Source organism: Monodelphis domestica, chromosome 7, assembly GCF_027887165.1.
Source record: "Monodelphis domestica isolate mMonDom1 chromosome 7, mMonDom1.pri, whole genome shotgun sequence".
In the NCBI taxonomy this organism is placed as follows: Eukaryota; Metazoa; Chordata; class Mammalia; order Didelphimorphia; family Didelphidae; genus Monodelphis; species Monodelphis domestica.
The window spans coordinates 100307419-100334360 of record NC_077233.1 but is presented as its reverse complement, the minus strand read 5'-3'; the positions used below and the strand labels follow the sequence as shown (position 1 = coordinate 100334360).

At 43.4% G+C, this 26942-nt stretch overlaps 1 protein-coding gene across 12 annotated transcripts in view; it reads right to left on the bottom strand.

The window, feature by feature from the left end:
- Positions 1 to 26942, bottom strand: part of PFKFB4 (6-phosphofructo-2-kinase/fructose-2,6-biphosphatase 4) — an 85543-nt gene that overhangs the window by 5523 nt on the left and 53078 nt on the right. For 6 of the 12 annotated variants that reach the window (XM_056805272.1, XM_056805275.1, XM_056805276.1 and 3 more), the window contains 9 exons: positions 26420 to 26494; positions 25531 to 25587; positions 24317 to 24438; positions 22279 to 22486; positions 14492 to 14638; positions 13880 to 13984; positions 10160 to 10289; positions 9972 to 10034; positions 871 to 7548 (listed from right to left, as the gene is read on the bottom strand). In XM_056805272.1, coding sequence (XP_056661250.1) covers positions 7364 to 7548; positions 9972 to 10034; positions 10160 to 10289; positions 13880 to 13984; positions 14492 to 14638; positions 22279 to 22486; positions 24317 to 24438; positions 25531 to 25587; positions 26420 to 26494 — 1092 coding nt within the window. In that variant the 3' untranslated portion in view covers positions 871 to 7363. Of the gene's footprint in view, positions 1 to 870; positions 7549 to 9971; positions 10035 to 10159; positions 10290 to 12925; positions 12976 to 13879; positions 13985 to 14491; positions 14639 to 22278; positions 22487 to 24316; positions 24439 to 25530; positions 25588 to 26419; positions 26495 to 26942 lie in introns of those variants that run through there. The other 6 variants (XM_056805268.1, XM_056805269.1, XM_007499667.3 and 3 more) reach the window with 2 other exon arrangements.

Genomic DNA, 26942 nt, shown 5'->3' with positions numbered 1-26942 from the left:
TGTGCTCTTTAGCGATGGTTACCTTTATGATGCTCTGTTGTGGGAAGGGAACCTGGAATATTTGCTTTCCCCATAGAATCTCTGTCCCTCCCCAACCAAAAAAATAAGCTAGGATGGGGCCAAGAGACAATTTTCTAGGTACTCACACCTCTAGTGATCTTACCTCAACTATTTCAAATCCTGAAAAATTAATAGCCCTGTGCACTGCCTGCACATCTTCTTTGGGGCCAACACATCAATAAAGATTTCTGCCCATGGCACCAGTATTCTCTAACTGAGGATGAAAGGATTTACCAATTCCCCAAACCTCAAAATGAGATAGTGTGCTAAGCTTCATTGTTTTGTGTCTCTGAATATGGGTTAACTTCCTCTTTAAGGGGAAAAGACACTTTGAAAAGACCCTATACATTGAGAGGTCCCAAAGAAGTGATCAGTGACTTAGTGGTTGCTGAACTTGAACAGTGTGAATGGGAGACACAAAGTCTTACAGGTCCTTCAATTCTACCTTTAAGCCACCACCAAAAGTTGTTTATGTTCTTAAGATCCTCAAATTTCTGTTCTGTCCCAAGTTTGACTTTTGACCCAATTTCTTCCCCCAATTTTGAGGCAGATGCCAGTCTTGGAACTGAGTCTTTCTCTCCAGCTACCTTATAGCACAGTCAAATACAGAACTGGCTGTAGTGCAGAGCTGATCAATGGATGGATACATGAACAAATCAGCCAACTTAGGCGCTAATTATATTCTGGACTTGTGAAGTACTGGGACTACAAGGGACCAAGAGGAACCAGAAGCATCCCTCCCAAAAGGCTTGTGTTGTGTCTGTCTTTTACAGCCCGACTCCTGAAGATTAGAGGGGACAGAGACAAAGAGAGGTTCTGTTTCCTTTATTCTAGTCAGTCAACAAGCATTTATATTAAGCACATACTATGGGCCAAGCATTGTGCTAAGTGCTAGTGATACAAAGAAATACAAAGATACCCCTCACGGAACTGACATTCTAATCCAGGTAACAAACATAGAAATTCTGCTGTGGCATCCAGATTCAGCTGAGACCAAAGCATCTATTAGGAGGCAAACTGCCCACTTGAAGTTCTTTTTTATGCCTACAGCTAGAGGACTCTTTCTGAAAGCAACCAACCAAAACCTCTCTTTCAAATGCAAATGCCATATCATGTTTCTGCCACCCAGGGTTGCACAGATGTTTCCTAGAGGATGTAAGCAAAGGCTTAGGAAAAAAATTTTTTTTTGCTGAGGTATAAAAGATTCCCTAGCTTCTGTGAAGAACTGGGCATTTAGCCTCAGGCCATTTTTCATTCTTGTCATTTTTTTTACAATAACTACCACAGTGTCTGGCACTTAATAGGTACTTAATAAATGTAGTTAGGTGTCCCAGTGGATAGAATTTGGAGTCAAGAAGACTCATCTTCCTGAATTCAAATAGTGCCTCAGACACTAGTTTTGTGACTGTGGGCAAATCACTTAACCCTCTTTGCCTCAGTTTCTTCATCTGTAAAATGATCTGGAGAAGGAATTAGCAAACCACTCCAGTATCTTTGCCAAGAAACCCCCAAATGGGGTCAGGAAGAGTCAGACATGTCTGAATAACAATAAATGGACACATCAATTGATTTTGATCTTTGGGTTAAAAGAAACCTAAAAATTGCTAGTCAACAGTTTAACAGTCTCTCCACAGAAGAGGGGGTGGTTTTTGTGTCCTGGGTTCTCAGGGCACTTTAGTGGCTTCCCTGTGGTTATTCTCTTTAGAGTGCATCTTGTATCTTCAGTGGCCCTAAAGAATATAGTCACTTTAGATATTATGTTTTCACTGACTCATTTTTAGCCTATGTGTGGTATGCATTTCTATGAACTAATATCAGATATTTATGTTATCTCTCCCATTTCTTATTTTCCTGAATCTCAGTTTTTATATTTAAAAATAAATATATCATCCTCCCCCACATCCAAAAGCTTCTGCCTAAGCGCAATCCTGCCTTCACAACAGTCTCAATGCTTGGGCTCCAGCTATACTTAGAATTAGAAAGAGGAATTTGGAAATAGGTTGTCTCAGTCATTACTGTATTAGGGCAATGATTTAAAGTATCCTTCAGATAGGATCGGGGCATTGCTCTATCTTCCTTATCAAGCTAATTTAGCTTCCTTGAGAGAAAATAGAGAACCCTGTTGCTACAGTCTCTGTTCATCTTCAGAGAAAGTCATTTTTATAAGTTCAAGATGGGGAAAGATGGCTAGAAAACAAATTGTGGGCTGTAAGCTGAATTAGTTTAACAAGCAAGTCAAAAAGAGCTGATGTGCTCTTAGGTTACAGGAAAAGAATCCTGGAATCCAGAACATGAAAATTGTTGGTTTTATTGTACTTTGGCCTCATCAGTCTATATCTGAAGTATTGTGTCCTTTTTCAAGCATCATACTGGCAAGCAGGATATTGGGAAGACTAAAGACCATTGCTATGAAAGGACTGTTTGAAGGAAAGGGATTTTTAGTCTGGAGAAAAGATGTCAAGGAGCAAGAAAAGATTAACATGATGGCTATTTTCAAATATTTAAGAGACTATCCTTTGTGAGTGGGTTGGATTTATCTTGCTTAGCCTCAGAGGGCAGAAGAAGGAGCAAAGAGCAAAAGCTGCAGAGGGAGATGGTCCCATCATTTTGATCAACCCAGTGATGTACCATGATTCCAGAGGACTGATGAAGAAATATGTCTGAAACATATTTTTTTGGACATGGGAAAGGTAAGAATTTATCTTGCTTGCTTATGCATATTGTTGTCTTTTTTTTTTCTCTAATGGAGGCTAGCAGCTAGAGAAAATCAATTTATGTTCATTGAGAAAATTAAATGAAAAAGAACCTAAAAACACAGTGGGTTCCTTTTCACCAAAGGTCTTAAAGAATGGACAACTATTTACTTGGGATGCTGTAAAAGGATTTCTGCTCAAGTATGGATTGGTTTAGAGCAGGGGGTCCTTAAATTCTTCTGTGTAATGGATCCCCTTTGGCAGTATTCAACAGATCTGCTGAAACCTGTAATGGATCCCTTCTGAGATTATTAAATGCATAAAACATAAAAGATTAAGAAAATAAAACAATTCTACTGAAATGCAGTTATCAAATATCTAATCTAGGTGATTTCAGAGATCCTTTTCAGCTTGGGGATCCTGTGGGACCAATTCCTGATTTGTGGAAAGCTCTCTAAAGACCATCATAAAGGCAAAGGTTGAAGCCCTCAGGGCCTGATTGAGAAAAGTTGGCATCTATAGACTGCTATGTGGCTGTTCAGAGTTCTGACCTGAACTTCTTTGGGGAGGTAATATTCCTCTATGACAATAACCTTGCTGATGCTATATATGAATCTACTAGAGCTTCCTTTAAAACAAAATTCCAATTCTAGTTACCCAGAAGCTTCAGGATATAATGAATTCTTCCCCTGGCCACACCCATTCAAGCACACATTTTTCTGAAACTCTTCCTGTAAGGGGGATGATGTATCTAGTGCCCACCACATTCCAGAATATGATCCCCTGTGGTAAGCGTAGACCAGAGAAAGAGCCATCATTTGCAGCTATTTCAGGGCACTAGGTAAAAATGCACAGAGACCTGAGTTGAGTGTATCTTATCACAGATTCAGGGGCTCAAGAAACAGTAATATAGCCTCAAATTCAAAGTGGGTAGATAAATAAAGTTTTTAAAAAATTAGTCTCAGAAAATTGCTTCCTTCCTTTCCTGCCAGCATTCCAAAATTTTGGTGTCAGAAGGACCATTTGGCTCCAGCATGTCCTTGGAGCGGTGCAATCCCAGCATCAGAAAAATGTTTCAGAGTAGTGGTTAGAGTGTTGGACTTGGAGTTAAATCAAGGTTCAAATTCCAGCTTGGAAACCTATGAGTTGTGCTAGCATGGGCAAATCTCTTAGTTTCTCTGAAACTTAGTTTTTGTGGTAAAAAGAAGATAAATAATACCTCTAGTATCTACCGCTCAGGACTGTTGGGGAGTGAAAATAAGATACTGTGATAATAGTGAAGCCCTTTGCAAAGCTTAAATCACTTCACCAATATCAACGATTAATAGAAAATGGCCATCCCAGCATGGGAAAAGCTGCCCAATCCCAACCTGTCCCCTAGGTTGACAGTGACATCAGTCTAAGGCTCATCCCTGGCCTGTCTCCAAGGCACAAGGTGACTCTAGCATCAGGACCAATTAGTGGCAATCAGTCCTCTAGGCTATGTTGGTTGGTTGAGCAAAATAAACTATAAAACAACTCAAAGAGAACATTGCAGAATGAAAATGAACAGTCATGGCCCAAAGAGGAGATAAGCTAACTGCCTCCCACTCCTTTGCACAGACAGGGTGTGAAACATTGTTTATATTTTCTGACTTCTTCCATGTATTGCTGGTTTTGTGGATTTTTTCTTTTACTTTAAAAATATTCTTTGTAATATGGGATGGTTTTCTGGGAGGTAAGAAGGAATGGGATACTGGGGAAAACGTAGGCAATGTTAGATCAGAATATATCACTAAAATCATATTTTTTAAAAATTAGTCTTGTCTAGATAGTGCCTTTGGTTCTAATGTCACCTGACAACATCCTCGTGACTGACTACAGGTACCTAGCTCTACTTTCAGAGAGGAGTAAGCAGGATGAAAACTTCTTGGCTTCTAGCAGACCAGACACCACTGGGGCCACTTCATTCATGATGGATGATTCCTATGTACAATCCATGCCCAGCTTCTCTCTCCATGTCCATTCAGGTATTAGGGAAGTATCTGGAAGACGCTTTGCCCTTTTGGAAACAAGTCCTGGGGACTTTCGCAGGCAGTCCATAAAGAAAATTTCCTAAGCAATTCCAAGCTGGAGCAAGATTTCCCTCTTCGGGAATTTGAGAGCCCCTGGATAGATCCTCTTGTCCAGTCAAGGTTTTTCCCCTGATGCTGTCCCTGTGGTGCTAGAACCATGTTCCTAGGTGCCAGGGTTAGCTGGATTGTCAGCACTGTTCCAATGTCATGAGGATTCAATCCTTTTGCTGGGCATTATCCTTCTCCACACAGCTGTGGATCTAAAATGCAGTCTTCCTTGAAGGCAGAGAACTTGGAATGTGCACCAAATCTGCCATGATTTTCAAGGAATCTTTGTTATGTATATGTGCAAAGAAACCAAGGAGTGTCTAGGTGGGAGAGCTCAGTTACAAATTAAAGTTGAAAGGCTGACTCACTAAGAGATGGATCCTGAGTGGACAGTGAACAATTCCACCTCCCTCTTGCCTTTGGTCCTGCTGTCCTCCCTTGCAGCCCCTTAGGCTCTGACCTCTTTCCTTCTCACACTCTAAGGAACCATTCAGGAAATGCAGAGGAGGCAAGAAGCACGATAGGTGTCAGTGCCCAATCATTATGTAAATAGACCAGGCCAATGTCCAAGGCTGTCCACAGGCCACAGCGAAGACCTGGCTCTCCCTGCTCTACTGTGCTCCAAATGAAAACACTCTGGCAGACCTGATGATGTGGCCCTTTGGGAAGCAGTGCCCCTTCTTTGCCATTCCCACCCGATGCACCACGACACTCCCTACCACCAGAGGCTTCTGAAACACCAAACCAATGGGTATGGCTGCAGGATCAGTCAGCAGCAGGACAGGTCAGAAGAGCAAAGGAGGAGGGGTGGGGGTCAAAAGGTGAGGAGAGCCCAGCCCGCTCCCAAGCTGCAGGGCAGCTGAATCTGTGCATGCCACCTATCACAGAGGAAAGGAAGTGAGTGACCTCTTGGGCCACTTTGAAAACAGTCTGCATGGACTACTTTTCTGCATAAATGGTCTTTTCTTCTGTGTCTCATGACTAGCCTCTTCCACCATGCAGTTCAGAGTCAATGTGCCTGAACAGACCTCACAGAAGCTTTAAGAAATTAGAACAGACTCCTGAAACCACCATCTAAGGTCATTTCTGGAGGCCAAGTTGATAAATGCTAAAAATCAGCTCTAAGAGTGAGCTGTGTCCCACTGGAGCTCACTTAACTCTTTCCTCCAACCAAAAACATTCCTCAGTTCTGGCGATGGCCTCCTCCCTGTGTCCAGGGGGAGACAGCATGGACTAGCGGAAAAAACCTCAGTATTAGGGTTACTTAACTTCTCTCAGGCTGTTTCCTGCTATGTAAACTAGGGTCAAAAATACATGCCTTCCCAGACTCCCAGAGTTGTTGTCAGATAAAATGAGGCAATAATGGGGTTTGTGCTCTAGAAATGGGAACTATTTTTATCATCATTATCCAACTTCCTTGGAGAAGGACAGAGTAAATTCTCCTTTGCCATAGGCATACCCGATTCCAGGAGATGTGGAACCCTGACCAGACTCCCCCTACAGTCCAGAGCACGGGGTGCTGGGCAGTCAGGACAAGGGCTGACAGACTCTAATGCTCAGCTCTCCAGATCAGGGCTTTGCAGGCACTAGTGTTAGAGCATCCATAGTGGGCTGCCTCCTCTGGCCAATCTAGTTTGTCTGCTTCTAATATGGGGTGTCCTTGTCAGGCCAACAGGCAAATGGTGGACCCATTCATGCTGAATGAGGCACATATTGTCAGGCAGGGCCAGCATGCTGATTTGTTTGCTTGGCGATCTTGTAGCACAGGGGCAGGGGAGGCAGGTTAGGAAACACTGGGGAGCGACACTGATGTAAAAAATCACTGACGAATTAATAACTGTTTTAAACAAAAATACCAACCTGAGTAAAGGAATACACTCTGGAGATGTACATCTTGGGGACAGCCAGCTCTGATAGAGATTCTCAGTGCAAATCACCCACCAAAGGTAGAATGTTCAGAAAGCCATTCTATTACCTGTTAGGCACAGTACCAGCTCTGGGCACAATAAAAACCAGCAGCTGCCAGCAACTAGGTGGCACAGGGGATAAAGTGTTGGGTTTGGGGTCAGGAGGACCTCAGTTCAAATTTTATCTCAGAGAGGACACACACTAGCTGTGTGCCTTGGCAAAGAACTTCACTTTTGTTTGCCTCAGTTTCTTTACATGTAAAATAGGGATAATAATAATAGCACCTTTTCCCAGGGTGATTGAGAGGATCAAATGAGAAAATAATTGTAAATTTAGTGCTTAGTACAGTGCCTGGCACATAGTAAATGCTACATAAATATTAGCTATTAGTAGCTATTTTATGTTGGCTCCAGCTGGGCAGTGGTGTGTCAGGATGTTCTGACACACTCGAAATTGTTTTCTACATTCTTGAGATTGCCTCATGCCAGCCCTGATTGGGCTGGGTCTCTGGGTCAGAAACTGGTGGAGACTGGAGGGAAAACAAAGGGGCTAAGCGCTAAGTGGAGGATCCTGGCATGCTGTCCACTGACAATGGAGAATCTAAGCTCCAGGAGGAAGGGGCCGTCTTGATTTTTGAGTCTGTGACTTCAGTTCCTTCTGCAGTCTCTGGCACTTGGTAGATAATGGATAATTATTGATTGATAGTGGGCCCGCTCCTACCTCTGGTCTCTCTCTGTGCGTGTTCACAGCTTCAACATTCAGGAATATGGACTCCAGCTTACAACCTGTGGATGCAAGACAAATTAAATGGATGCAAAGCACATGATCCTTTTCCTCTTTTTATACCTCCATACTGCCCTCCCCACCAAGCCTGTCCTTGGTTCTTGTTTCTCTTCTCCATATCCTCTCCACTGGTGATCTCATCTGTTTGTCTTTAACATCCAACTCTGTTGCCATCAATCAACACTCTGTGAAGTGTTCTGATACTCCCAGCAATTTTCCACCCTTAAATCTCCCCATAATACTCTAGACCTATTGTTTATACATAATATGTCATCTGAGTATGTGAATAATCTCTCTATTCAACGAGTCCATTCTAAATTGTACAAGGATAGACATCACATCTATTTTAGTCACCCCCCAGTGCCAACTTCGATGAGGTTTTGCACATAGTAGGCTCTTAAATGCTTGCTGAATTCATCTAATGGGAATGACATCTGAAGGAGATTTCTCCAAAGCAGGGCCAAGAAGCAGCTAAACCAGCTGTACCAGCTGCAAGATTACGTTACACTCTTCCCCCCACTTTGCTGCATTTCTCAAATTCAACATTACTCAGGCTTGAGTGGAATCAGCTAATTCTCTTCCAATTATAATAGCAAAATTGGTGGCTGTACCCCAAACAAGAGAAGTACTCTTCATCTTAAGTGGGAGATTCCTTGAGCCCTCACCAAGGCACCATGGCTTAAGAAGAGATTTGCATGGGAACTCTGTGTGTTTGTGACTCCCTCTTACAGAGGAACTAAAATAAATATCCCAAACAAGACCAATAAATACCAGCCAGCACAGAGAATCAATAACAGGGGCCACACACCATTTGCTCTAAAAGCCAAATCTTTGGAACAGGAGACAGTGAATATTGGAATCAATGGGACATGATCATTCTTTTTCCTTTTCATCTAAAACTTAAATGAAACACTCTACATAAATAGTAACCTTGGGAAATCTCCTTAGGTTCCCTTTATAAATTTCTTGTCTACTAGGAGACGTGTCAGATTCTTCATTCTTGTTTATTCAATAATACATTTAGTTGGGGAGAAAGATGAATGGGACACATTAAGTGCCCTCACAAAGCTTTACTGGTCTTTTTACCAGTCGTGTGTTCATGGGCAAGTCATTTAAACCTCTCTCTACATCAGCTTATTCTTTTTAAAATCCTTACTTTCTGTCTCCAGCCCTGCCTCTCTATCCAGTGAGCCACCTCGCTGTCCCTACCTTGGCTTTTAAACCGGTAAAATCCCCTTTCTCCTGGGTATTATGAGGAACAAATGAGTCATTTACATAAAGTGCTTTGAAAAGTATAATTGCTTTTGGAAAGAGTTGTATAATTTTGAGCTACCAAATTAGGATTGAGGGACCTAAGAGGCCATCTAGTTCAACCTCCTTATTTTACAGAAGAAACTGAGACCCATGGAGGTCAAGTGATTAGGAAATTATCAGAGAAAAAATTTGAACCTAGGTCCTTGGACTCTGGAGCCAGTGCTTGTTTGACTATACCAGGCAAGTCCTTAGTATAATTGCCAATATTAAAATAATAAGCTCTAAAGCGGGAAGGTACCTTAGAGATCATCTAAGCCCAGCTTCCTCAATTTTCAGATGAGGAAAGTGAGGCCCAGGAAAGGTCAGTCGATTCACCTAACATCCCACAGATAATAAGTATCAGAGACAAGATTCTAACCCAAGACCTGAGACTCTTGTGCTCTTTTCACTACCCTCTGATGCCTCCAATTTGGTTATTTATTTGTTCATTTAATTTTTAAAAAATTAGATATTTCCCACAATTACATGTAGATATATTGGTTATTTGTCATTTTGCAATCCCATGTTCTCTCTTTCTCTCCCCAAGACTTTAGGTACTAGGACAGGATAGACTCAGTATGGTTTAATTCCAGTGTTTCCACAAAGGGGCACCTCTAGGTTCTTGAAGACTCTTCTGATATAACTTAAGCTCTGGCAGGTGCTAGGAGGCTGGAAAGAAAAGTTTTGAGGATGTGCCTGGTCTGTCCTCGGAGGAACGGCCAGCCACTTCATGATGTTTCGGTTCTAGCCCCCCTGCTATGTGGTGGCGTCTGTCACCAGAGAGAAAATCGACACCGGCGAAGCCTTTCAAAGCACGAAAGTCAGAACTGGCTTGCTCTTCTTGGAAGCCAGAGTGGGCATGATGGAAGGGCTGGCGCTCCAGCTTTCCCCCTGGAGTAGCCGGCACTCGGCTTACGGACTCACAAAAATGACCAGAAATGCCTCTTTCCACCTGGACTCCTGGGAACTAGCTCCTAAGATGCCACTTAAAGCTGTGAAACTACTTGTGAAGAGCAACTGGACAGGGAGAAGAAAAACTAGCTGCGTGCCTGGCCTACAAGGGGGATGCCACCCAAAGCCGAGATCACAGCACACACTGGGGCCAAGGGACCGAGCAGGCGTCCTTCCTTACCGTAGGCCACTGGCGTTAGCTTTAAAACCGTATGCAGCGGGCACTTGAGATAAGGCAGCTCTTCTGAGAAACAGACGGGGAGAAAAGTTAGTCTACTCCCAGGAAGCCTTTGCCCGAAGCCCACCACCATCGCCTGTTCCTGATGGTCACAGCCCCAAAGACATCCAGCTCCATCTGGGGCCTCATACCTGCAGTCTTGTCTAGAAAGTAGGCGAGCAGGCAGCGCATCACAGCCTGGTGACAGATCACCAGGACATTCTCCTGCCTCTCCAGTTCCATAATTACTGGCTCCAGTCTCTGTACAAGGTCTTCATAAGACTGAAAGAGAACAGGAGAGCTGAGGAGAGAGGGCAGATTCATCTCCTACAAGGGAGTCATGGGATGGCATGGGATGTGTGTGTGTGCGTGGGGGGGGTGGTGGCCGGGATCCAGTGCAAATAAGGGGAGTGAGGACACGCTTCCACCCTGTGCCAGTCCTAAAAACGATGTCCTTAACTCGTCATGCATTTGTCCTGCCTGCCCTACTTTCTCCCCCTCTCTCTCACCTCCCGCTTTTCCCCTCTTCCTCTCTCCCTTCTCTTGCCCCCCTTTCTCTTTCCTTATCTTTTGTCTCAGAAGCAATACTGTGCAGAAGAGTAGTTAAGGGCTAGGCAATTGGGAATAAGTAACTCACTCCTGGTCACACAGCTAGGAATTATCTGAGGTCATATTTGAATCCAGGACCTCTTGTTTCCAAGCCTGGCTTTCTATCCACTAAGCCACCTCACTGCCCCATCACGAATATCTTTTTAGATCAGAAGTTCTGAAGTGTGTGTGTGTGTATGTGTGTGTGTGTGTGTGTGTGTGTGTGTGTGTGTGTGTGTGTGTGTGTGTGATGGACCTCTCTGGAGGTCTGGTGAAACCCAGAACCCTTTCTCAAATAATATAAAACACACAGGATAAGAAGAGACCAATTATATTGAATTAACAGTTGTCAAAATAATAAAACGTTCAGCGTACTAGCTCTCCCACTGGAGTCACTGTTATCTGCAGTTTTAATAACTGTGGCCTCAGGCTGTAGTTCCTCAAGAAACCCTTGCTGATTTGGGGGCAAAAATAACCGTATCTGCCTTTGGATGACAAGAGACAGATTCCATGAAAGAGTTCTGGACCAATCAAATGACTCTGGGCTCAGAAGAATATTGTGGACTTCACTGAATGATGACTCCAGGAGACCTAAATGCATTCAGGGCTCTTTGGTGACACTGTTTAGGGCCTTTCTAGATGAGACACAGAGGGTTAATTAGCATTGGACAAGAAGGATTTCCAGGCTTGTCCTTTCTCAAATGTTTCCCCTAACTGTGGCCAGCTTCTGTGGGGGCAATTTTTCTTTCTTTCCAATTTTATTTTGTTTTCAGTTTTGAATTCTTCCCTACCCATTGAGAAATCAAGAATTAAAAACAAAATCCATTTTAAATGTGTATTGTCATGCAAAACAAATTCCTACTTTAGCCATGCCCCCCCCCCCAAAAAAAAGAAAGAAAAGAAAATATGCTTCAATCTAAACTCTAAGTATCATCTCTCCATCTGGAGGTGGGTAGAATGTTTCATCACGAGTTCTTTGGAATGACTGTTGATCATTGTTTTGATCAGAGTTCTTAAAACATTCAAAGTTGTTTATCTTTAAAAAGCTCTATTATAGAAATTGTTCTGGTTCTTCTTACTTTGTTGTGCATCAGGACCTATAAAGTTTTCCCAGGTTTTCTGGAACCATCCCCTTAATCATTTCTTAAAACACAACAATATTCTATCACATTCAGATTCATATACCATAATTTGTGTGGTTATGTTCATTCCTCAAAGGATGGAAGTCCCTTTAGTTTCTAACTTACTGCTACCGCAAAAAGAACTGCTATAAATATATTTTTACATATGGATCCTTTTTTTTTTAAATCTCTTTGTGAGTAGAGAGGCCTTGTGGCAGTATTACTGGGTACATAAGAGTAGGTAGACTTTAATAGCTTTGAAGGCATAGTTCCAAATCGCTTTCCAGAATGGCTGGGCCAGTTCATAGCTTCAGCAACAATGCATTAAAGGATAATCCCATTAGCAGAATTTTCTTTCTTATTTTCCTTCTTCTTATCTTTTTTTTTTTGGTTAACTAATCTGATTGGTATAAGGTAGTACCTTGGAATTGTTTTAACTTATATTTCTCTAACTATTAGTGATTTAGAGCATTTTAAAGCAAAAAAACACTTTACCTTCTGTCTTAGAATTGATAGTATCAGTTCCAAGGTATAAGAGCAGTAAGGGTCAGGCAATTAGGGTTAAGTGATTTGCTGAGGTTCACACAGCCAGAAAGTGTCTGAGGCCAGATATGAATCCAGGACCTCTCATCTCCAAACCTGGGTCTCTATCTACTAAGCCAACTAGTTGCCCTCTGACACATCTTTTTTCATATGGCTACTAATAGCTTGGATTTCTTTCTCAAAAAATTTCCTGTTTACATGCTCTGACCATTTATCAATCTGTGGGGGACAAATTTTCAAATCAGATCATTATACTAAACTCAATCTGCAATACTTGAGGCTAACTATCCCTGGAAAACTTCTGGCCAAAGATCTTGTTGAACCCCTAGCTGAGGTTTGAGAACCTCCATCCCTTAAATTTTTTTTTAATTTTAATTTTTTATTCTGAACTTATATACGCACCAAATGAAATGGACATTTGCATAACAGATCAGAGTAATATTGGATCAGAAATAGAGCAGATCAGAAAAAGAGGAAAACATGTGAAACTTCAGATCTCTATTATGTAGGGCTTATTTTTCTTTTTAAGTATAAAATAAGTTCAACCTATAGCTTTCAAAAGTGCCTTTCCTGATTCTGCTTCTTTCTGACTTTCCTTCTGTTCTCTGCATTTAAAAAAAATCAATACCTCAATGGCCCTCTTTTTTCTTTTCCTTTTTTTTTGGGGGGGGGGAGTACTCTATCCCTGTTCTCTCTCACCCTTCAATCCTTCCTTCCTGGAAAGAAAATAAAAAAGAAAAACAAAGTCCAAATATGCCTAATTGAGAAAATCAATTTTCCATGCTGTCTGGACCATTCCTATGGACCAGAAGGGGGCAGCAGCAACATCAGGTTAGTCCAGAGTTCAGGACAGTGGCAGCAGTGGTGCTCACCTGCCAGGGGAGAGGTGACCATCAAACAACTTTAAAGCAGCCCCAATACTCTGGGTGTTTTTCTGGGATCAAGTTCACCTCCTTTAAGGGAGAGAGCAAGATCCTAAGTGCATGAGAGTGAATCAGGCCGACGTGGGCACTTCTCCCAGGCTGGAAAGTATCCCCAAGGACATTTCAGTTGCCAGAGCTTTCAAAGGGGCCTGGGAATTCCTCCCAGAGTCAGAGCATCCCTCATCCCCGGGCGGTGATCTCAGGGCCTCCATCAGGTCCTGGCTAAGAGCCAGGCTGCTTTCCTGAGAGATCCGTGCTTAGGAGGGGTTGGGCTGCATTAATGGTGGTCAAGATGACCCAGGAGCCACTGGGCAGGTCACTAATCCTTTCACTTATGTCCGATAAGCATCGACCCCCCCCCCCCATCCCAGACCAGAGTGAAGAGCTCTAGCTAGTTCAGAGGCTTTTATCTTAAGGACCATGAACTTGTTTTTCTAATATTTTAGTGGCTCCAGTTCAATATAATTAATTCCTTTTGTAATTGCAGGTATTTGGTCTCATGCCTTGAGAACATCGCTGTGGGGAGGGATAAACAGGCTCCACCAGATGGCCAAAGGGGTCTGTGACACCACAGAAGTTTAAGCAGCCGTGACCTGGGTGATGATGCCATGGAACAAACCCTCTTCTCTTCACTCTAGCCGAACTTGGGCTCACAAAGGCAGGGGGGAAGTCCTAGATCTGGGGCCAGGACACATACCTCTCCCTTTGGGTACCTATACCGATACTTGTCTTGATCCCGAAGTGCAAATTCCATAGGGTGATGCTCTTGAATTTCTTCATAAGTCATTTCTTCACATACCCCCTTGAAGACAAGACCAGAAGGCACCAGCTTTATCACCCACGACAAGCAGAGATCCAAACCATAGTCCTCATACATACCAGGAAATACACCAGAGACTTTTTTTAAACTCTTGCCTTCCATCCTGGAATTAATACTAGGTATCAGTTCTAAGGCAGAAGAGTGGTAAGGGCTAGGAGTTAAGTGGCTTGCCCAGGGTCACCCAGTTATGTCTTGGGGACAGTTTTGAACCCAGGATGTCCTGCTTCCAGGTCTGGCTCTCTATTCACTGATTTTGTGGTGTAGGGGAGAGGTGACGAGGGGCCTGACCTACAGCTGCACAGTGTTGGGGACCTCTCCCAGGGCACCTGTCCAGAGATGGACATCTGTCCTTTACCATGTGAGCCCTGATCCACAGGCCAGCTATAGACAGCGCCCAGCTTCCCTGCATCTCCCCTGGTGGGTGAGGTGTGTGGGTGAGCAGGGGTGATGTCCCTGTGATAATAATGGGACTGGGAGGAGCCAACTTACAGCATCAATTTCATTCAGAACTTTCCACTGCTCGTAGGGGACGCCCAGGGCCTCTGCGGTCTGGATGGTCCTTTTCATCTGGCTAGTCCAAACCTTCAGATCTTTGATGTTCTGATTATTGATGAACTGGGCCAAGTTTTTAGCAAACTGAGGGCACAAAGCAAAATCAGGCTCAGTCATCCTGGACTTGCCTTTCTTCCAGGAACCCCTGAATTTCTCACAAAGTGGAAACCACATGACCAGATGAAGTCCCAGCCCCCCATCATATGTGATTTATAAAAGATGAAAATGGGTCCCTCTCATCTCTACCAAACCCAGCCTGCCTCTTGTGTGGGTCTGTGTGGCGGACCATCCCTAGCTATCTTGATCAGTCCAAATTCTGAGTGGTCATGTTTTTTGGATGGCTCTACAAGGGAAGGATGGTGGTTCTGGTGTTGGGATGAACTCCAAGAGGGTCTTCATGAATTCCTTAAGGGAGTCCTGACTGCTTAATGCACCCCTCCTTCTTTTTAACCCCTTATTATCTTTCTTAGAATCAATACTGTGTATTGATTCCGAGGTAGAAGAGCGGTAAGGGCTAGGCAATTGGGGTTAAGTGTCTTGTCCAGGGTCACACAGTTAGAAGTGTCTAAGGTCAGGCTTGAACCCAGGACCTCCCAACTTCAGGTCTGGCTCTTGATTTGCTGAGCCACCCAGCTGCCTCCTGCTGCTTAGTGTCTTGAGAATTCTCCTTTCTGTTGCAGAAGTACAAAGTCTGGCTCACCCTCAGTTATCAATTAGGGACCAAGGCTTTCCCTCATTTTGCCCTACCTAATTCCCTCAGATTATTTCTAATTCTCATCCCTTTCACAGCCAAGTTCCTTAAAAAACAAAACCAACCTGTGTGCAGCCATTGTCTCCACCTCCTCTCCTCTCACTCACTTCTCAATCTCTTGCCTTCTGGATTCAGACTACATCACTGAACTGAAATCTTTCTAAAATTACCAATGATCTTCCTGCCAGATGCAGGAGTCTTTTTCTCAGTCCTCATCCTTCTTAATCTTCCGCATGTGGCATGCTTACCTCCTTCCTGAATACTCTCTCCCAGCTGGACTTTTTGTTTTACCCCCGCTCTCTTGGTTTCCTTCTACCTCTCGGACCACTCCTTGGTCTCCTTTGCTGGATCATCATCCATATCTCAGCCCGTAACTTCTCTCTCAGTGCCTTCATCAGCTCAATTCCCATATGTTCAAGTTATTATCACTGATACAGATGACTCACAAATGAATATGTTTAGCTCTGGCCTCTTTCCCAAGTTCCACTCCTGTATCTCTAGCTGTCTCTTGGATATATATATTTTTAAATCCTTACCTTCAGTATTGGGATCAATACTGTGTATTGGTTCCAAGGCAGAAGAGTGGTAAGGGCTGGGCAATGGGAGTTAAGTGACTTGCCCAGGGTCACACAGCTGGGAAGTGGCTGAGGCCAGATTTGAACCTAGGACCTCCTGTTTCTAGGCCTGACTCTCACTCCACTGAGCTACCCAGCTGCCCCCTAAACATTTTGAATTTTGAACCTTAGAGTCATCTCAAACTCAACATGTCTAAGACAGAACTCTTTATCCTTCCCACTGTGCCCAAACCTACCTTCCTCCAAACTTCCTTATTTCTGGTCAAGGTACCACCTTCCTTTCAGTTGCTCCTAGATTTACAACCTTCTAGTCATTCCTGATTCCTAACTCCTTCACTTCCCATATCCAATCAGTTCCAGGGTCCTTTCAGGATCCTTCATGCAGCTAGTGTATGTCCAGTCATGTCCAAGTCTTCATGACCCCATGAGCTACAAGTGTCTTTCCCAAAATATTTCCTTGTATTTATTTTGTATATATTTTGTACAGAGAGGTAGGGAGAGTCAGCCTCAAGGTGAGGAAGGTCTTGGGGCAAGTAGGTGGCTCAGGAGATAGAAAGCTAGGCTTGGAGATAGGAGGTCCTGGGTTCAAATTTGGCTACACTTCTTAACTGTGTGTGAACCTGGGCAAGTCTCTTGACCCCAACTGCCTAGCTCTTACTGCTCTTCTGGCTGGGAACTGATACTTATTATTGATTCTAAGACAAAAGGTAAAGGTTTAAAAAATTATCTAATTAAAAAATTGTCAGGAAGGCCTTGATTCCAAGATTCATTTCTGAACTAGACTGGCCATGTAAAACCTGGTGAATTATTTAAGCTCTAAGTACTTTTGATAACTCTCTAAGACTACAAATTGCTGAGAATATGACAACTTGCACTGATGAGAGTTTTCTCACTTGGGAACTCCCTAGTGAAGTCATGGGATCATTCTCTATTCTGAATCTTTTATTTACTTATAAAAGGTGTCCCCAAAGTCTTAGTGCTGTTTTAAGTTTTAATAACTTCTCTTGAAATGCTCATTATTCAAGTTTTTGAAATATGTTTTTACTAAAATTCAATATAATTGGCATTTTTATGCTTTAGTCAATTTTCAAATTTAGTAAAAAACTTTTATGTGTTGCTGCTCAATGACAGAAAGGACCCCATTTATAATCTGAGCCTCAAAATCATTCAAAACAATGAGGTGTTGTCTTTTTAAAATTATATACAAGAAAGAAAACTATAGCCCAAACTTACTAATCAGCAAACATCTTAAATAAAATACTAGCAAAAAGACTATAGCAAGTTATCACAAGGATTATTCACTATGACCAGGTGGGATTATACCAGGAATGCAAAGATGGTTCAATATTAGGAAAATCATCCACATAACTGACCATTATCAACACATGATTATCTCAACAGATACAGAAAAAGCCTCTGACATAATGCAACATCCATTCCTATTGAAAACACCAGAAAGTATAGGAATAAAAGGGGCTTTTCTCAAAATAATAAGCAGTATTTATTTAAAACCTTGAGCAAGTTATCAACTGCAATGGGGATAAGTTAGAAGCCTTTCAAATAAGATCATGAATAAAGCAGGGATGCCCATTATCACCACTACTATTTAATATTGTACTATAAATGCTAGCAGTAGCAATTAGAGAAGAAAAAGAAATTGAAGGGATCAAAGTAGGCAATGAGGAAACTAAACTATCACTCTTTGCAGATAACATGACGGTAAACCTAGAGAATCTGAGAAAATCAACTAAAAAACTAGTGGAAATAATTAATAACTTTAGCAAAGTTGCAGGGTACAAAATTAATCCACATAAATCATCAGCATTTCTGTAGATTTCCAACAAAACTCAGCAGCAAGAGTTAGAAAGAGAAACCCCATTTAAAATAACTCTAGGCAATATAAAATATTTGAGAATCTATTTGCTAAGACAAACTCAAGGATTATACAAACACAACTACAAAACACTTTTTACATGAATAAAACTAGACCTAAACAATTATAAAAAATTAATTGCTCATGGATAGGATGAGTTATTATAATAAAAATGACAATCCTATCTAAATTAATTTACTTATTCAGAGTCATACCTATCAAACTACCAAATTTTTTTTTTATAGAATTAGAAAAAATTATAACAAAGTTCATCTGAAAGAACAAAAGATTAAAACTAGCACAGGGACCAATAAAAAAAATGTGAAGGTTTATGGCTTAGCAGTACCAGACCTTAAACTGTACTATAAACTGTGATCATCAAAACAATATGGTACTGGCTAAGAGATAGAAGGGTGGATCAATGGAATAGACAGGGCAAAGGACTTCAGCAAGCTAGTGTTTAATAAACCCAAAGATCCCAGCTTTTGGGACAAGAGCCCTCTATTTGACAAAAACTGGGAAAATTGGAAAACAATATGGGAAAAATTAGGTTTTGTAAAAAGGTAATTGGGAAGACCCTGAAAAATGGATGTAATGAGTGGTCAATGTTTAATGGGACTTGACCTGACAGAGTGCCTTCCCCCAGGTGAGATAAAAAATGGATGTCTGTCTCTGCTCCTCCCTGCCAGATGTCTGGTGACCAAGAATGTGTTTCTTGGCTTGGTCTGGCAGGGTAAAAGGTAATGAGGAGCTGCCCTGTGGACCAGGAGGAACTGGTGACCTGGGTTTAGCTTTACCAAGCCTAAAGGGTATCCCTCAGTTGGGGCAGAGATTAAAGATGGACACTTCTCTCCCTAAGGCCAGTGATTTGGGCTGACCTGATATAGCAGCTGTGTTAGGAAGGATGAGACACCTCAATGGAAAAAGATTGTAGGTTTGCTAGGGAATTTAGTTTTACCTAGCATCCTGAGGTGAATATCCCTTGACACAGACTTGCTTAGGGAGAAAGGGAATGGCTGGTGATTTGGTTTGGCTCAATAGAGTAAACTCTCTCTCCCCGAAGCCCTCCAACTGTCCTCCTTCTTGTCCCCTGACAGTAAGATCTGACTGTTATTCCTTATAAACGATTTCATAAAGTGAAGTGAGAGTAAATTGGATCAGGAGAGTAACAGGAAAACCCTATCTATTCCCCAATGGCTGACAGTCTTCTGCCCTCAGCCCAGCCAAGGGCAATCAATGAAACTCCTTTCTGAAGTAGATGGTATCTCTTAATTAGCTAACCCTAAACTGATAAATTAATAAGTCTCTAGGATGTTAGCAGTTCCGGGTTAAGAGATTCACTGCTGGCTCAGAGCAGCCACCCTCAAGGCAAACCCTTCAGGTAGCCTGCTGTTTCACTGAGTCCACACAGTTGTAGATGTTCGGGCTTCCGGAAACAGACACGGGAGTATCAAAGATCTTTTCTAAAAGCTCACTTATGCTCAGGAAAATGCTGAAAAGGTCCAAGAGGAAAGATTCCGAGCTCCTCTCAAACCCCCTCCTTTCCAACGATCCCTCCCAGAGTTCTGTTGGCCTTTAGAATCCTCCTGTCATTGAACAGCCCATGCTTTTCCCTTCTGCTTTGCACTGTTCTTGTACCATGCTTGCATCTTTAGCAAATCCATCTTCTCGGTCATCCCCTTTCACAAATTCCCGACCTTCCCAAGCTCAGTGCTTGTGAATCTTACTACTTACCTTAAATATATTCCTATTCTATTAATTAATTCCCTAAAACAAAAAACCTCCCTCTACTCTATGCTCTCTTATTCCTATATATGTATTCCTAGTCTAGGGTATTCCCCAGGAAAGGCATAGGGTGAGGGATTGAGGCTTACAAAAATGAATACAGAAATAAAATGCTAATGTTGAACATAAGAATACAAAAGTAATCAATGAACACTACAATTACTATTACCTCTTCTTACAATTCTAGACTAATATAACAATTATCTAACTATACTTTTCACTATGCAAAAAGCAACCTTGATTATAAATATTCCATTAACACAATTTCAGCCAATGCTTTCACAAAACCTCATCATGGAAAACTGTTCTGTAAATGCAGTTTAAATTCTATCACTAAGTAATCTAATAATCTATGAATTGACTACACTAACTTTTAAGCTACCCCTAAATTGTTACACTATTTTATGCTAATTTCCCTATCCTATTCTATACTTCCTCTATTTACAATCTATCTACAAAGTATGCTACAATATTCACAAACCTTTATAGCTACATTTGCAAACCTATGTTATAAGTATGTATAATTTTTATAGTTTAGATCACGATCTCACACCTTATACCAAGATAAATTCAAAATGGGTCTATGGCTTAAATATAAAGAGTGAAATCATAAATAAATTAGGTGAACAGAGAATAGTATACCTGTCAGGTCTATGGGAAAGGAAGGACTTTAAGACCAAGCAAGAGACAGAAATATTACAAGATGTAAAATGAATAATTTTGATTATATGAAATTTAAAAAGTGTTTGTAAAAACAAAATGAATGCAACCAAAATTAGAAGGGAATCAACAAACTGGGGAAAAATTTTATAATAGAAATCTCTGATAAAGGTCTAATTTCTCAAATTTATAAGGAACTAAAGTCAGATGTACAAGAAATCAAGCCATTCCCCAATTGACAAGTGGGCAAGGGTTATGAATAGGCAGTTTTCAGATGAAGAAATCAAAACTATTAATAATCACATGAGAAAGTGTTCTCCATCCCTCCTGCTTTGAGAAATGCAAATCAAAACAACTCTGAGGTACCACCTCACACCCAGCAGACTGGCCAATATGACAGTAAAGCAAAATAATAAATGTTGGAGGGGATATGGCAAAATTGGGATACTAAGGCACTGCTGGCAGAGTTGTGAACTGATCCAACCATTCTGGAAGGTTGGAATCATTTGGAATCATGCCCAAAGGGTTTTAAAAGACTGTCTGCCCTTGGATCTAGTAATACTGTTACTAGATTTTTACTCCAAAGAGATAATAATGAAAAATGTTTGTATAAAAATATTCATATGTGTTTCTTTGTGGTGGCAAAAAATTGGAAAATGAGGAGGTGCCCCTCGATTGGGGAATGCCTGAACAAATTGTGGTATACTTTGGTAATGGAATACTATTGTGCTACAAGGAATGACGAACTTTTTTATTTGTATAAAAACTGGGAAGACCTCCACAAGGAGGGAAATGAGCAGAAGCAGTAAAACATTTTACACAGAAACTGAAACTTTGTGGGAAGATCATATGTAATCGACTTTGCTACTAGCAGCAATGCAATGATCCAGGACAATACTGAGGAACTTATGAGAAAGAAGCTATCCACATTCAGAGGAAGAACTGTGGGAGTAGAAATGCAGAAGGAAAACATATGATTTATCATTTGCTTACATGAGTATAGGATGTGGGGTTTTGGTTTTTAAAAGAATATTACAAAAATGAATAATATGGAAACAGGTATGAAGTGACAACACAGGTATAACCCAGTGGAATTGCTTGTCAGCTCTGGGAGTGGGGAGGGAAGAGGAGAGGGAGAGATAATGAATCATGTAACCATGGAAAAATATTAAAAATAAATAAAGTATATATGATAGTGATGAGGTGACTCCAGAAAAGAAAATCTAATGGAGTTAGACCAGGTTACCAAGATGGCCAAGCAAGAGGATCTCCTGTACCAATTCACTGAATTAAATAAGTAAGTTTTTGAAATTATATCTTGGTATGTTTGTAGCATTTATAGTTCTGGGGTTACTAAAGCTTAAACCTGCACCAAAACTTTTGGGACACCATGTTTCTTCAAAAGAATGCACGGCAAAGACTGCTTTATTTTTGTCATTGTCTCTCCAGGGCCTCGCTCAGTGACTGGCTCCAGTCTGAGCTTCATAGATACTTGTTAAGTGACTGACTTCCCAGAAAGGACAAATGAACATCCAGGGAGCCAGAGTGGTGACTAGAGGGGCTGGGTTTAAGGCTGCTCCCAGTGGGCCAGAAGCTTTGCCCTGAGACAGGAGGATCCAAGTGAGTCAGGGAAACCTCAGTGAGATACAGAGCAGTGTGCATTTCTGAGGAGGGGCCCATCTGCAAGGTCTATCCCAGTCCAACCTGTGCTAACTCAGAAGCAGAATACGTGCAAAGAAACACATAGAAATGGGTCTCTGCCCACCTCGAAGGGAAATTCTCTATCAATTCCCAGCCCTACAACTTCCTGCACAAAAGTTTTACGATCCACTTGAGCCTGGTCCAGCTGGGCTCCAGGGAGGGAGAGAGGGAAGGTCGGTGGGAAAGATTCTGCAGCGCAGATACACAAACCCGCAGAAGTGTTTGTGCAATGACCTTAGGTCAGTCACTTCACCTCTCTTAGATTCAGTTTCCTGCTCTCTCCCCAATTTCCTTACTTCCCAACTCGCCTCCCAGGGCTGTGGTGATGAGAAAAGAGGCGTAAAGCGCTTCACAAACAGTAAGCGGCAAGCGCACTCACCTCCTTGCCCCTGGGGGACAGTCCCGGGTCCCCACCGATCCTTCCTAGGATATTCATTTCACTTTCTCCATGCCGACACAGGTAGATGGATCGAGGGGTCACATGGATATTCATGAGGTAGTAAACGATCCGACTCTGAATGTGGTCCATCACTCGATTTACCAGGTAACTCCGTCCCACATCCATGATCTTAATGTAGGAGAGATCCCTTTCCCCCACAGAGGAGGGAAAGGAGGATGGGATGTAGAAAGGGAGAGCCAGAGAGAGCACAGTGAAGAGGAAGGAGAAATGGGAGGGAAAGGGAGTGGGGAAGGGGGAGACAGACAGGGAGAGATGAAGGGGAGAAGGAGACAGGGAAGTGAAGAAGAGGGGAGACGGCAGGGGGAGCAGAAATTGGAGCAGAAGAGAAGGGCAGAGAAATGGGAGAGACAGAGGAAAGGGGAGAGAGGAGGAAGAGACGGGAAAAAAAGAGAAAAATGGAAAAAGAGCCTCATGAGGACAGCTCTGGCTTCCACCCTGGCTCAAATACCAAATGACATTTGCAATCAAGTTCTCAGTTATTTGTGGATCCGTTCTAGCTCCCAGCATCATGTCACTGACGGCACACACTTTCTTAACAAAAAGCCTGGTTTGTTAGTCCACAGACGACGGGATGGAGGTGGCCACGGTGAGGCTGGTGGGATCAGACGCAGCTCACACGTGGGCTCTCGTGTCTAGTGTCACTAAGGGTCACACTTACACACCGTGTGTGACAAACAAGCTGACCTGCAGGGCGGCCGTCTCGGGCCCACAGAGCCACTTTTAAGGGCGTTTCAGTGACTTTTCCTAAAACGAAAGGCCAAGGGATTCTGCCCCAAGTACTCCCTGTCCCAGGGCTCTTCTTTGTCCCTGCGAGCCCTTCGCCTCCTGCCTCATCTGTGAGACAAACCAAGAAGCCACTTGGACCACCATCCACCTCGAAGAATTTGGTACCCAGAGCCAGTTCTGAAAGTAGAGCACTGTTCAAAATTTTAGGTTCTTTGTGCAACTACTTTCAGAACTGGCTCTGGGTACCAAAGTGACCATTTTTATGAACAGATCGGCAAATTTGGTGATGGAAACTTCTAGGGAGCATTTAAAGCAAAACAGATTAATGGAGTGTGGGTATCGTCTGAAGGGAAACCCCTGCTCCAACACATGCGTCTCATGATGTGAGTGGAATTTTGGGTGCCCACCTGGCACGTGCCTTTTCTTACTTAATATTCTTAAATTCTCAACCTTTAATAAACCTCATAAAAATAGAATACTCCTTGCAGAGAGAAACTAATTTCTACCTGCCTCAGATGCCTCAGTCTCCCCTAAATTTTAATCTTTACAAGAAGGCAAGAAGACTAAGGTGACTCTTTTAGTCTCCATCCCTACCAAAGCCGGGATCGCAGCCAAAGGGACGAGCCCGGCTGTGAACGGGCCACTCTGGCCCCATTTTCCCCCACGCAGATTCAGCCCCCAGCGGTGGACACACCAGAAAGTTTGGGGTGCCTCTGGGAATCCTCCAGGGCAGGCAGCGAGGGGGACCTGGCTCTGCTCACTGGGGCTCAGGCAGGAGTCACCTAAACTGGTGTTCACGGCACGATCACGAAAGGCAATTTCAAAAGGATTTTGACCAATCTCATCTCGCCCCCGCTTTGCTCTGGGCATCTATGTAGCGAGGTAAACAGAGTCCTGAACATTGAGTAAGGAAGTCCTGAGTTCAAACCTGACTCAAACCTGTGTGACCCTGGGCAAGTCACTGAACCTCAGTTTGCCTCCATGTCCTCATCTGTAAAATGGGGATAATCATAGCATTTATCTTCCAGGGTTATAGCAAAGATAAAATTCTTTGTGAACCTTTAAGTTCTAAATAATAAAGGCAAGCCGTTATGCTTTTTTCTAAGCAGTTCAGAAAGGAGACTTGCCACAACAGGCCCCAAGGGGAGGATGGGCTAGGACAGAAGGAAGGGGCCCGACGGACGGGTGCTGACCTCCCGGGGCCCGGCCCCCCCATCCCCCCGACACTTACTTATCGAGGTTCTCGTCCAGCGTCTCGTAGGAGTTCTTGTAGCATTCGATTCGGTTCATGAAGTCTTCCGTGGCTTCGTCATTCCCGCAGTCGATGTAGTCGGGGCTGCCGAGCTTCACTTGCTGCGGGAAACAGAGGAAAGGGTCAGTGAACGGGCCGGCGTCCATGGGAGGAAGGACGCAGCCCTGGAGGGGGGAGCCGCCAGGCAGCCCCGCACAGCCTGCCATCAGCTCCTTTCCTGGCAAAATGGGAGAGAAGGAGGAACGGCTGGGAGGGAGGCGGGTGAGCGGACTGGGAAGATGCGCCGGACAGCCGGGAGTGCCGGGAAAAGGCCCCGGGAGGGCCGGAGGGGCCCTGAAAACGTACCTATTTTGCATGATTTTATATATATATATATATATATATATTTTAAATCATATCATGCAAATCAGGTAAATGACAATATATACAGATATATTATCCTGCAAAGTATATAAAAATATACTTAATAAAATAAAAAATATTAAATATATATATATATTCACACACACACAAATATATATATATATAAAACCCAGGGGACTTGCTTGTCCGCTCCAGGAGGGGGGAGGGATAAAGGGAGGGAGACAACATGAATCATGTCACCATAGGGGGGAAATCAAAAATAAGTTAATTAAATCATTAATTTTTTAAAATTTACCTACTGTAGGACTTCTGTTGGTCATGGATACTGGAATTATGGCATAAGGACTAATTTATAAATTAAGTCTCGGCTACCCATGATCCAGGCAGGGCCAGGCCCACCCCTCTCCTTTCCCTGGTGCTTTCCTTATCCCATCTCAGCGGCCTCCTCCACTCTAGGGTACATACAATAAACCTATTCCCCCCCTTAAAAATTGTTTTCTTTTCAACCTTTCCCTTCTGTCTTAGAATCGATACTGAGTATGAGTTCCGAGGCAGCAGAGCGGTAAGGGCTAGGCCAAGGGGGGTAAGTGACTTGCCCAGGGTCACACAGTCAGGAAGCACTTCAGGCCACATGTGAACCCAGGTCCTCCTGGGCCTGGCTCTCTATCCAGGGAGCCACCCCACTGCCCCCGCCCTCCTTTCTCCTGACATTCCCAGGATCCTCTGGGCCTTCTCCCGATGCCAGCCGCCGGCTACAGCGGGGGCCAGAAGGGCAAGAAGCGTCCTTTCTTCCGCAGGGGCTGACTCCGGCTCTAGGCAGAGTCACTCACCACGATGTTGGCAGCGATGACGTCGGGGTCCACGCAGATGGATTCGACAAAGAAGGTCTGCAGCCTCAAATCCGAGGAATTCAGGACCCCCAAGAGGGGAAGAAAGCGAGACAGAAAAGGGACAGCGGTGAGCTACGTGTGTTATCTGATGAGACAACACCTTCCAGTTTAGAATGGTGGCCGAGACGTGGAGATTCCTTCCCCCCCAGGGCACCCCCGACCCACCCCAGGCCTCAGAGAGCAGAGGAGGCCCCCCCGGGGCACAAGGGATAACCTAGGCCTTAGGAATGAAAGCAGCGGAGGCTCCTTCCTTAATAATAAAACTACTAGTCAATGTTTATACGGCACGTCCAGGTTTGCAAAGCGCTTCATACATCTTTATCTCATGTGGGCTTTGCGAGGACCCTGAGAAGTGGGTGCCCCATTATCGTCCCCATTTTACACATTGGGAAACTCGAGGCACGAAAGGTCAAGTGACTTGCCCAGGGTTACACCGTACCTGGTACGTCCCTGAGGTAGAATGAGAACTCAGGTCTTCCTGTCTCTGAGTTGAGCATCCTGTTTGCTATCCTACCTAGCTACCGGCTTTCTTTTAGACATCTCCGTCAAAGTTCAGACTCTAGGAAGAGTTTCTCTCCTAGGAGGGGCCCTTTCCTCAGGCCTCTTTCCTAACAGGGATGGCGCCTCGGACCTCAGACAGCAGGAGACTTCTCGTCCGGAGGGGGCCACCTTCCAGCTAAGGAAGCAAGCTCTGGCAGACCCTCCAAAGCTCTTAGCTCGGGGTTTGATCCCAAATGAGCCCTGCTAGAGGGACAAGCCACAGGGGCATTAGTGGCTGGAGACTTGGCCCCACTGGTCAAGTCACCCAAGTCTAGCAGCCAGGACTCGCCTTGTAGCCATTCTCCTCTCCAAACTTAAAGATGGTCTCTCTGCGTTCTCGTGTTGTGTTTGTGGCATCAAAAACCTAGAGTCAAGCAGAAGCACAGGACCATAAACAATCCCTGACATGTTAACACAGCAATAAAAGACCCTGGACCTCACGCCTTCAGTATCCGGTTTGGGAATAAAAACTCACAGAGGCACCAACCAAGAAAAACGGGAGTGGAAGGGAACAAGTTAAGGGATGGAAGGGAGGGGAGGAATGCGAGAGCTTCAAGGGTAGAAGGATGACGCTATTCCCATGGCAGATTCTGGTTTGAACCATCTGCTTCATCTCCTCAATCCTCTGTCAAAACAAAAACTCCCCCCCCCCCCAGCTGGAATGAGGATTAACACACATGCATTTATGAGAACAGAAAGCAGGTGTTCTGCATGCAGACAGTGCTGAGCTGGAAGATCACCCCCACGAATCGTTTTTCTTTGATGATCTTCTAGGAGGGGTTACCAGGCACCTCAAGACCCTTTTGTCCCAT